This window comes from Carettochelys insculpta, chromosome 6, assembly GCF_033958435.1.
Source record: "Carettochelys insculpta isolate YL-2023 chromosome 6, ASM3395843v1, whole genome shotgun sequence".
Classification (NCBI taxonomy): Eukaryota; Metazoa; Chordata; order Testudines; family Carettochelyidae; genus Carettochelys; species Carettochelys insculpta.
The window spans coordinates 49,747,864-49,760,475 of NC_134142.1; the positions used below are offsets into that span (position 1 = coordinate 49,747,864).

The 12,612-nt window shown below is 41.7% G+C and overlaps 1 protein-coding gene across 5 annotated transcripts in view; it reads right to left on the reverse strand.

Moving 5' to 3' along the window:
• Positions 1 to 12,612, reverse strand: part of NUBPL (NUBP iron-sulfur cluster assembly factor, mitochondrial) — a 164,797-nt gene that overhangs the window by 108,781 nt on the left and 43,404 nt on the right. For all 5 annotated transcript variants that reach the window (XM_074996873.1, XM_074996871.1, XM_074996876.1 and 2 more), the window contains 2 exons: positions 7,451 to 7,490; positions 7,257 to 7,347 (listed from right to left, as the gene is read on the reverse strand). In XM_074996873.1, the coding sequence (XP_074852974.1) occupies positions 7,257 to 7,347; positions 7,451 to 7,490 (131 nt within the window). The remainder of the gene's footprint in view (positions 1 to 7,256; positions 7,348 to 7,450; positions 7,491 to 12,612) is intronic.

Below are 12,612 nucleotides of genomic sequence, written 5' to 3' on the forward strand. Positions count from 1 at the left end.
GCATTCTACTATGCGCTTCAGAAGGTGTTGAAAGGTCTTCAACTGGCTGCATCAGAAGCTGTCGGGGGGGCGAGACTTGACAGTTGTGTCTGATGATGAGGAAGATTTGTGGGCAAGCTCTTTTCTTCAGGTGGCTCTTTCTCCCCTGTAAGGTCCTGCTACGTAGAAAGAGGCAAGAGTAGCTCTTGCTGCTCTTGATGTTCCCTCTTAGAAGATGGAACCCTGTATAACTGGTCAACATAAGTGATGAAGGGGTTTCAACAAGCCCACTTCAGTAGGATGTAAAGGAAAGGGGCAGAACCCCATTATTATCCTTGCCAAAGACAAACATATCCCCTGCTAAATGTTTTGTCCTCAGAATCTACTTTGAGTGAAGGAGGTTGAAATAGGGAACTCTCTTTAGACACATTTAAATCTGATGAGGTGTCATCTGCTGTGTCAGAGGGGGAGAGGGGCGGAAGGAGATTGGCGTTGGTACCCAGAGAGGGACCTAAAAGGGATCCTATAATTGTACAGCAACAAGGGTCCTGTGGCACCTTATAGACTAACAGAAAAGTTTAGAGCATGAGCTTTCGTGAGTTAACTCACTTTTTCAGATCTGAAGAAGTGAGTTAACTCACGAAAGCTCATTCTCTAAACTTTTCTGTTAGTCTATAAGGTGCCACAGGACCCTTTGTTGCTCTACAGATCCAGACTAACACGGCTACCCCTCTTATAATTGTACAGGTACTAGATGCTGTTGATAAGAAGCTACTGGATGGAGTCAAGATAAATATCCGCAAATGTGTCTGCGAACTCTCAAAGAGTTTATTAGGGACAGGAGGTCATGATGGTGCCAGACAGCATGACATCATTGAAGTTGGTAGCAGAAGGTAAATAGGCTCAGTAGACAAGATGATAGAGGTGGAGAGTATTACTTGGTACCTGTCAGTAACAGTAATTCATGCTCTGAAGAGGAACACGAGTTCAAAGAGTGGCCAGTACCAGGGACCCTAGGTAGGAAACATTGGGAGTCAATATCTCGTAGTTCCAGAGACAGTACCAAATTTTGACTGGTAATGTGTGACTGCTGGAAGGTGTAACAATAATTTAGGCCTATCTCTGGAGCTCTACCCTCCCGTAACAGAGGTGTGAGCCTGTCCTTCCTGAGTTTTTTTTAATTTGTTCTTAAACCCTCGTCTAACCTTACACTTGGGGGAATAAGAGACTCTTTGAGGAGCACAGGCAGCTTGAATGTATTGCAGGGGAAAGACCTGCAGGAAGTTTGAGCAGGGTTTGAATCCTCGGATCTGAGGCACAAATTGCACTGGAGCCTACTATTCAAACCTCCAAATCAGGGTGAAAAAGAAATGGGAAACACTCCATTTCAAAACACGCCAAAAGTGCTACACCAAAAGTAAAAATAAGATAAAATTCTAAGAAAATATAGAAATTTTAGAAAGAGGTGAAGCACGCCACAGGCTAGGGAGAAGACAGCATAATGCTCTGTGTCAAGCTGCAGGGAGTTGGAAAGAACTGGAATAGTGGCAGGTCCAGCTCTTCCTATATGCAGTCATAGCAAAGCGTGAGGGCATCGAGGGCACAGACACTGCACTCTCTGACCCTGAGTGCACAGGCATGCACACATCCTGACTTCATAATGTGGTACACCCATAGAGCCAATATTCTTAAGAACAAAAGATTTTCTACATATGGGCACCATTGTACCAGATAGAAATGCAGCTTCTCAGCCTGGGCATCTGGCAAAAGGAGAAAGAGGCTGTATTTCATGGTACATCTACATTTGTGTTTGGGAGCATGCTTCCCAGAATGAGCAGGCAGACACAAATTCTGGCTCTGCTCAAAGCTAGTGCATCAAAAATTGCAGCAGGGCTCCAAAAATACAGGTGGCAGCTCAAGTTAGCCAGCTGTAGCACAAACGTATCAATAAGACCACTACCATATGTAAGCAAAACTAGCTAGACAGAAAAGCTACAGGAAGGACTCTGCATAATCTAAAATACTGAGAAACACTGGACTCCCAGAAGGCATCTGACCAGAGTACAGGAGCTGGGGTGTCATAAGGGTTCTGTTATTTTGCAAAGAGCTGTAACCTTCTGGTGCATTTTCAAACCAAAATAACTATGATTAAGGAATTTCTTTGCCGAGCCTATGTTCCTTACTTTGCTGTCAGGTTGAGAGACCACACTCTAGGAAGAATTAACTCCAACTAGGGAAGCCGAAGACATGATTTCAAGGTCTGGGATGGCTGAATTACGGAGTTCCAGAACCTAAGGACAGGCTCAGAGAAGAGGTCTGCATCTGGGAATCTGCCTTATAGATACAAATCTCAAAATAGTGACTAGAATCATCCAAGACCCAACTGACTTGGAAGCACAGAGGGTCTTGCAATTAGATCCACTAACGACAAACAGGTGACATTATAGAGGGACAGTGGGCCTGGCTGCAACAAAGGGGACTCTTATATTCTTTGTTGTTACATAGTATAGTACACTCTCTTTTAACTGTTATTCAACTAACGGGTACTTTTAAATAGCTGGCACTGCCACCAGATGCTACACCCAGTGCCTGGGTTTCCTCTTCCAGGGGAGCTGCGCTGCTCACAGATGGCAAAGGGATCCCATACCATTGCACACCAGCCTCCTACCCCCAACCTCGTGTGGCAGCACAGCCTGAGGCCTGAACTGCTGGAGCTGCTAAACCCCTGCAAGGAGGCAGCAAGATCGGTGGCCAGAGCATGGGGAGCCAGCCTCCACCCCACCCTGCACCCCTCCATCCCACACAGCCTCACAGGACAGGACCTGAGCTGCTGGGAGTATGGAGCAAGCTGAGCTGGTGGAGATGGTGCTCCAGGGTCTGGGCTGCTGAGGGCTTGGGGCAGTGAAGTGCTACTGTGGCATGAGGCCCCTAAGGCAGTGTCCGGGGAAGGCTGACCTGCGCTAGGCTGAGGGGGCAGCACAGAGGCCCTCGACTCTTCTTCACACTGGACCATGCAGGGCCCCATGCCATAGCCAGAGGCTCTGGTATGGCAAGTGCAATTCTCACAGGGCCCCACAGAGGCACTGTGCTGAAAGGGGTGGAGATGACGCTTCTTGCCAAGTGGCAGAGGCCTCAGCCTGAGGGATGCTACTGTGTTCCAGAAGGTTTTGCTGTTGCCTGGTGACAGCACGTAAACAGAAGGGACATGGCAGGGAGCTAGCCTGGATCGCTCTGTGCCCATAGCCAGCAGCAGGAGGGTTTGCCACAGTTCCGCCTGTGCCTGGCAGCAGCCCCTGCACCCTGGGAAAGGCGGAAAAAGTGAGTGAGCCTCTGGAAGCCTCGTACCACCCGGGCCTGGCCCCAGAGCACTGGTCAGTTACGGCAAAGGGATCCTCTCAGTTATGCACAATATTTGAATATCCAGCAACCTATCAGTCCTGAGGCTGCTGGATATGGAAGAGTTTACTGTATACGTGAAATCCTTGAATAACCTGGGTGTCGCTTGTTTAAAATGGATTTAACATTAGTTTTCCCTACTTCAAATGGGTTTTATGACGTTTGATGTTCGCAAAGAATTTTAGAATATGTGAGTATAGAGGCTACATATAGTAAGGCTACGTGTATACTAGGGAAATAAGATGATTTCAGATACACAATTCTAGCTATGGTGTTGGCATAACTATAATTAATGTCTCTGAGTCAACTTATTTCCCCAGTGAAGACCTGGCCTCTCGTGTCAACTTCCCTTACTCCAGGTGATAATGTGGAGTACAGGGGTTGATTGTGGACCCCAAAGACATTGATTATGCCATGTCTTCACCAGATATGCAAAATTGAACTCCAGAAGATTTACCACTGGTGTGTCGATCTTCCAGTAAGTATAGACAAGCCCTACGTAGGCTTCTCCAAGTAACAATATCTACTTTACAAAAACAAAAATTGCATATCTGTCCACCTCAGAGGTTCACAAATGGAAAGAGAGATGGAAGATGGTTACACACTCTCAATCCTGGTGTCCCATCTCCATCAACACATAATAAATTTGTCCCCTATACCTCTTGATGCCTCCCTGAAATTTCTAAAGCACTGCAAAGGTCCTCCCAAACAGGTGCATTTGTACAGAAAAAGGAAGAAGAGCTTGTTAAATGTACTTCAGGGTACAAAGATATGCACTGGAATGAATAAGTAGTTTTTATATGCTGAAACTGATGATAAAAACATTGAAGAGTATTACCTATTTTTAAATGTGAAAGACTTTTCCTATTTGAGGCAATAAACTGCAATAGCAGTCTCAGAGCTGGCTGACTTAATTATCGTGGAAGCTTTACTTAATATTTTATCTCCTTGTCCGAATGTCTGGGAACGCTTTAAACTCAATATATTATATGATAAACCAAGATTAAGAGAGTAATTTGGTTGTTTATCCTTAGTTGAAAGGGAAGGATGAGCTATGTCTTGAGGACCTGTTTTGAACTACGAAGAGATTAAGTGGTGATATAAACAACTAAAAGAATTATTATCTCCTGAAAAAGAGCAAACTTCAGACTTAAAAAAAAATCCTGTTGAATAACATTTAATGATTGAAACTGATCAGTGAACAGATTCAGGGATTTTAAGTCCTAGAGGGAGAGATTTAAGATCCCCTAAACACCACAGTATAATTTCCAGTGTATGATGGAACCCTGCTATATTTAATAAAAACACTGGATGTTGGGTTCTTCTCTAACATAGGTGCTTGAACCACAGCTCTACAACTCCTGCAGTTAAACCAACCTCAAGACTGACTGATCTTCATGTGAGTAGGAAAATTTGTAACTTCTTAAACATATTAAAACAGCATGTGTCAAGTTGGATAATTGATTAATCATTTACTAAACACTACCTGCACACTGAAATCTACTGACACTTCCTGTAAATCTATGAATTTTTTTCTTCCTACAAAGGAAGTCAACAGTTTCTTTTTTATGCAGGATTGGTGACAGCCTAGTTCACATACAGTGGAAAATTTTTGAAAAGAAAAAAGAATCTAGCTGTTTAAAACATTCATCATTTCAAAAGCAAAATTCCATTGTCAGGGAAATCACTAATGCCCTCACAGTCAAAGGACTACGTCTCATTCCTACTGATAAGGACCTGCTCATGTGTAACTGCTTCTTTAGTTGCTAGGTAACAACCTACTCATTTCATGCCATTATCAGCACCCTCAAAAAGGAAACTGGCATCTGTTACCCATTTGGGGACACCAATGTTTGAAATAATAGCAATGGTGCAACTGCCAAAATCCTTGGTCTCCCAGGGTCTGGTATGTTAATATAGCAGGTGCTGACTTAAGCACCATCTCTTAAGTTTTAGATTCCATAGCTTTTGTGGTCTTGACCAACACAGCACACCAGGGGAATGGAGTCACCTGCCCCTGTCACTGGCACATTATTAATGCAGATAAATACCCTCCCCTAAATTTTGGGGAATGTGAGGCTTATATGATTGGGAGAATATTTACCACAAAGACCTATTGTGAAGTTTGTACTAGAAACAGAGAGGAATTCAGCAGCACTAGGATAGGAACAGGCTGGGAATGAAATAATCTGGAGGAGCTTGCTGAGGTCAAGACGACCTCTAGTAATTGCCTAGCTGCATTTTAAAATCCCTAACATAGATGTAAACAGTGAGCAACACAGGCCACAATGCAAACGCCCAAACATATAACCTTAATGCAGTTATTTTAATTCATTAGTATACCACAGTTCCATTCACACTGAGAAGGGAAAATAGGTTTGTCAAGAAACAAAAAAACACAGCCAGCTTTCACATGCTAAAGCCAGAAAATTAATTCATTGCCTAATGATGTATTTGCATTACAGACATTATCTAATGATCTTCATGTTGAGAATACATGATTATACTATCATAGCACTTTGAGTGGCAGGTGAATAAACATGTGAGAAAAGAAGGTCCTAAAGAGGTACATGATTCCTTGTGTTCATAGTCAGATATCTAAAACTATTTTAGTCAAATCTAAATACACCACAACTTCAAAAATAGTATAAAAACCACAGAAACAATAAGGAAAGATACAAACAGTAGAGATGAATACTTAAACAGGCATGGCCCCAGCACAGACTTGTCTGAGAAGTATACTTAAAGGCAACAAATTTTACGGTTCTCTCTTCCCAAATGCTTAGGTTCTATTCTATGAGTCTGTAGAGGGTTGATGGCCTACCGTAGTTAAGTAGAAGGCAGCTGGTTTTAATTTTTTCAATAAATAAACTGAATGCATAGGAACCAAAATGAAGGACATATTCAGAGAGATTTTAATGCTTAATAAAAATGAAGCCTCAGCTCCTATCATCCATTCAGAAAAATTTTGCACTGACTGCATTAGGACTACTCATTAGCATAAAGTTAAGCATATGGTTTAAGTATCTGACAGAGGCACACCCATTATGAACACTGCTCCTATACCAGACCATTGTTCACAAGTGTCCATTTCCACAATGGTGATATTTTATTTATACACATTCCTTGTATTTGATTTGGTGTATTAATCCTGCAACTTTCAACTGGACATAAAGCAATAGATTTTTCAAACAACAGTTAAGCATGTACCTCCTACCAAGTTTCAATGGGCATTAAATTCCCCTTAAGTGACAGACGATATAAAGAAAAAATACAAATCATTACTATGAAGATATGTGGAAAGGTACCCCTATGTCTTGCTAGGCTCCCATGACTCTCCCTTTGGCAGTAGGGTTTAAGCTGCACCCATTTCTGTCTGTCAGGGCCAGTTGCTCAGTTCCGCACCACCCTCAGCCTACCAGGGCTTTCAGTCTCAGCAGGGAAGGGGAGCCCTTCGAGCTACGCCTTTCCTCCTATCCCCACAAACCTCTGCCAACATGCTGGCTGAGATCAGCTGGCCCTTACTGATTAATGCAGTTCCTCCCTGATGCTTCCACCTGGGTGCTTAACCAACTCTTTCCCTTCTTCCCCCAGCCTCAGCTGCATCCTAAGCTGCCCTTCCCCTTCCTACTAGGTTCTGCTGCCTTGACCCTGTTACATTTATTTTCCTTATTGTTCAGATGCATCTGAACAACAGTACTTAAAAGCCAATGCAAGCCACTAAATCCTGCAAAAAACATATTTGACACTTAATGAATGGTGCAACACACAATCACACATTGCATACTAAGGGCATTTCTTTCAATAATTGCTCAAAATGGAACTCATATTTCAACACAAACGTTTTTACTTCAAAGTAAACATTTTAGGTAACAACTTACCTGCCTCAACAATTTCTCTATAGCTGACATTACCATGAGTCCTCTCCATACAACTGGTGCACTCTCTCCCACCAAAAAACCCATAGACATACTGAAACAGTCAAGCAAAAATTAATCTTTCAAACATGATGCAGAAAGGAATTATCCAAAATAAATTTGTAAACAGCTTGATTCAAAACAAAACACATGCTCACCATGCAATGCCATAGTTTTTAAGTGGTCTCATGAAGTTTTCTAAAATAGAAATATAAATTATTAATTGATTTTTTTAAAAACTAAGCAATTACTTTACATTTCTTAATATATACTTCCACACTTACTCTTACTTAGTTTTTCACTCAGATCAGCAGTGTTTTCAATGCCTCACCATCTCATGTTCTCTCAATGTACAGTAATCTCTTTCATATCTGGCAGCCCCAGAACTGGGAGGTTGCCAAGTATTCAAATATTCTGCATAGTGGAGAGGTATACCTAGCAAGGCAAATACTAAAGAAAAGCAAGATTAGATACTAAGAAACAAACAAAAATGTATTTGGAGTACCTAATTTACCAACCGTACTATTGGACCCCATAAATATACACTTTATTTGCTATTCTTATTTGTATTTACTTTCACTATACTATGCTGATAGAAAACATGACTAAAATTTGCTTATGGTTAAAATGCCAGTTATTTGAGAGTTCCTGATGATAGAATGCCGGCTATGAAAGAGTTTACTGCATCCATTATTACAAAGTAGCAATCTGTATTATAGTGAGTTCTCAGGACCATCCCTTTTTCAGAAACTCAGGCCAAGTCTACACTACAAATTTACACCGGTAAAATTTTGTTGCTCAGGGGTGGAGATTAATTCTCCCACTGTCTTGATAACATCTTCACTAAAGCACTACAACAGCGCCACTTTTTAAGTCTACATCTGCCCTCAATCACTATTGGCTCAGGTGTCACATTGCCCAGAAGATTAAACAGTCAGATATACTTTTATTAGAAGGCATTAGCATAAAGTCAACCAAGCCTTCTGTGACACCCTATGCAAAAAGAGAGATCAAGCTTCCTAAAGAAGATTGCCCTCAATGCATGTGATCAATTATAAGTTATGTATTTCCTACGTTAGCCTACCAAAAAAACCAGGACTCATTTTTCACAAGCTGTATATGGCAAAGACAGCAGATCTAGCTTATAATTAATAGTTAAAATATGAATATAGCTGATGATGCAACACCCTCCTGAAACATGATATCTTTTGGCAAAGATTCCTCCCTCTTTTCCAACAACTCTCATCTCAAATCTGACAACGCCATACACATATCTTACAGGGTATTCATCCATAAGGGTAACACATAAACTCAGAATTTCTCAAGGCTCAACTATTTTGAGATGTGTGTACAAGTATTATTTATGGAACAATGTGACTATGTTGAAAGTATGCTTCATAAACTTGGACATCGAAGTTAGTCACTGTGGGATGTCAATGGGATAATGATGGTCCATTTGAGCAGGAGAAAGTTTATCACTCCTCCCTGATTAGGCTCTTCTGTAATTCAAGTCTCAAGCCTTGCTTCATCCCTAGATTATCAATGGAAAAATCATCAGGGACAATTGCAAACAACATAAATCTCTTGAAGATAAAAAAGGAATGCTATTATGTACGCGATCACCTGTCTACAAAGAGACACAAAAGACTGTTTCAATATAACACAAAATGAGAAGAGGAAACACCTTGTGGAAAGGAGATGTTTTTATATGAAAGTTGGGATCCTGACTCAGGTGAAATCAACCACTTCTACAACAGACCTAATTTTGTGAGTGACAACCTACTTTGTTAGAAGGGGAGGCAATTAGTAATACATGTAGGCCCCAATTCTGGTTTTATTATTTTGTTCTGTACTGTAACCATTTGTTTCTGCTACTCTCTCGTTTCAAGTTGAATCTCTATTTTTTCTTAATAAACTTTCTCTGGTTTAATAACTATGGTTTTATTATTCTTGCTACGCAAAAGTGGTGGTTTAAGGTAAAACTGCGATGCATTGCTACTTTGGGTGCACAGAATCTGGAATGTCTGTGAATATTAGCGTCAGGAGACGCACATCACAGGGGATGCTTTAAGGAGATGCAGGCACTAGAGTGCACCTCCTGTAAATCGGTAAAGCAAAACTGGGTTGACATAGCCCAGATGGCATGAGGGCTATGAAGGGCTGGTGAGGTTAGAAAGCTAACACTCAACCAATATGCGCAAGGCTAGTTCTTGCTAGATGCACGGGTAACAAGATGACTCATAGTCCTGGGTACTATGAGAATCCCCACTCCTAGCAAATCCCTTCTGAGGAAACTTGAGCTCTTTTTGCATAGCATGTAGCTGAGAACCTGGTTAGAATTTTACTTATGAACAAGGGAGCTCGATTTTGTGGAAAGCAAGTCAAACAAGTGACTGGAAAGCATATATGCTCTCAATGGTGGTTCCTGCTGCTACCATCTCAGAAAGACAATTTCACAAAGTTAATCTTCACAGATTTTGCATTTCAATTTAAAATGCACAACACTATTCTTTTTTTGTGTGTTGCATGCAGGACTATACTAAAAATATCAGAAAAAAATTAGGCCCTCTTTCTGCGATCCCCCCCTCTCATTTCCTCCATGCCTTCCGATGTCTACAATAAATGAGGCAAGGTCCTACAGACTGTATCATTTGGTACTGCAATGACTGTAGATTCTTCCTCCACAATCTTAATTAGGATTTCAGTTTCTACAACACTGTAAATTAATTACAGTAAACAGTAATTCTCACGTCCTTATGAACAAGTGAGAAAAATGTACTTGCTGCTTTTCAAGCTTAAAAGGAATTTCCAGTTATATTCTTAACACTAACAGTATGTCTTGCATTACCACAGATAATTTTGGGATAGATTAAGATCTGAAGACTCCAAAGTATGAGAGACCAAAGATAAATAACTACAAATGATTAAAGAAAATAGATATAAGGCTGTGGAAGTTAAAGGGAGACCTGACATCTTGGGACATAATTTTAAATAAAATTGTTTTGACAAGTGGAAGGGAAGTATTTTAAAAAGGAGACAAAGAATGTAGATGTGAAGCTATTAATAGGGGGAAAAAACACCTAGAAATACCACAGGCTCCAACATCATATCTGTTCAGGGCTCTCTACCTCATGAAGCAACCTGCAAGGCCTAGATTCAAACCACAACAGTGCTTGCCTCCTTGGTTTATCTTCTGTTTTGTGGGAAGAATAAAAAGTAATGTCCTAAGGTCAGGGATTTGCAAACCGATGGCAGTAACACAACCTTTGTGGGTGTGCAGTAGCCTTTCCAGCCCGTAATTCTACTTGATGCCAGAGTGTGCTTATCTCTCAACGTGGCCCAGTGGTCTCCATGGCAACATGTGCGCACTCAGGCTGTCTAGAAGGTGAAAGATATATAGTGACTGAACAGAACTGAAGATGAGAGGAGAACAGAAGATCTGGAGCAAATATAGAAAGCAAAGTCATATACAAAGGAAAACAATCAAAACATAAAAACAGAGAGAGGCAAGAGGGAAAGCGGCAAGATAGGCTGCAGCAAGCATCGCATATAAGGACACAAGGAGGCATCAATCAACCGTAGGCACCAATCAACTGCAGAGATGAGCTGCACCCAAAGAGAAGTTAATAATCAAGCTACAGATTTTAAAAATCCAACTATGACTTTCACAAAAACACCATGAAGTCCTGTGGCACCTTACAGAGTAACAGATATGTTGGAGCATAAGCTTATGGGCAAAGACCCACTTTACCAGATGTCTGTAAGTCTATAAGGTGCCACAGGACGACTTCTTTTTGTGGATACAGACTAACACAGCTACCCCTCTGATAACTATCACGTTTATTGCTTATATCAGTATAGCCAGACAAAGTCTCCCCCTTACAAGCCAGCTTGCTAGCTGTCCCCCCACCCCCACTGAGGAGCACACAGGGCACAGAAACGGCTGCTGACAGCACAGTCTTTGATGCCCTCATTGAGGCCCAGATGTGCTAGCTCATCGTGACCCTGAGAAGCAGAAAGTACAGATAAAAGGCTAACAGACCAAACTGTCAACAAGAGGCGGGGGGGACCCTCAAGAAATCACCCCAGCTGGCATTGATGGATATGATGACCACACAACCATCCCAGAAGGGGAAGTGCCCCGCCCACACAAAAAGAATGTCCTGTACTCTCAAATTGCTTATCTCCTGTCTTACAAGTGCAAATTAAGTAAGAAATGCCCTTGTAACAAACTGGCATCACAAAGACAGACCAGTATGATCTGGCACCTTAGATAAGAAAGAGAATATGTAACCCAGAGGGGGTATAAAAGATGGGTCCAGCAGAACTCTAACTTTGAGTGCATTCCACCAACTACCTGCTGGTCGGGTCAGGTGATTGCCTCCCGAGGTCCACAACTGGGGACGCCCAACCTCGTATTCGTCTTTCTGCGGAACTGAGTGACCAATCCAGCTTGGCTATGCTGGTATCGAGAGATGCAGAGAGGGTAACATACACCCATGCTAGGTCTCCGACTTTTTTTTGTGCACAGCTAAAGAATTAGAGCTCTGTAACTAGACGTCTTTGTGTCAAGATATCACTGTGTTAGATGGTAACATATCTTTGTATTGGATTGTAACGTAACTTGTTAACACCTGTACTTTCCTAGCATATAAGAAGTAGACAATAGCCTTTTGTAACCGCAGGCTTATAACTGTAGCTTAATAAAATTGTAACTAGTTAAGCTCTGAGCCTGACTGCTGTTAACCCTTTTGTCACTGCAACACAGCCGGCACAACAAAATGAACTTTAACCGTTTGGTTACTACAGCCTGGCCGTGGGTGAGAGTGCTAGGAGCTGCCTGCTCTAACAGTAAAAAACTGGGTTGCTTACGACCCAGGGGAGTACCTCACCACACATTACCTGGCCACCGGCTAACAATCAGAAAGCCAAAATAGTCCATGGCAGGGGCTGGCAACCACAATAGTAAGAAAAGCCTTTTTTTATTAATTCAGCAGACAACTCAATAATTCAAGAGCCACAACACATGTGAATACAAAACAATCCTTAATAAATAACATCAGACCATACTTTTTAAAACTCCTATTTTAAGAACAGTGCATACACAAGAAATTGTAATGTGATACATGTTTACTGCAGGACATTCACATACTGTTTACATATTCTATTTCCTCACACTCTGTGTGTGTGTGTGTGTGTGTGTGTGTGTGTGTGTGTGTGTGTGTGTGTGTGTGTGTGTGTGTGTGTGTGTGTGTGTGTGTGTGTGTGTGTGTGTGTGTGTGTGTCAACTTTCACTCCCTAACCTTCTCTCCGTCGGGAG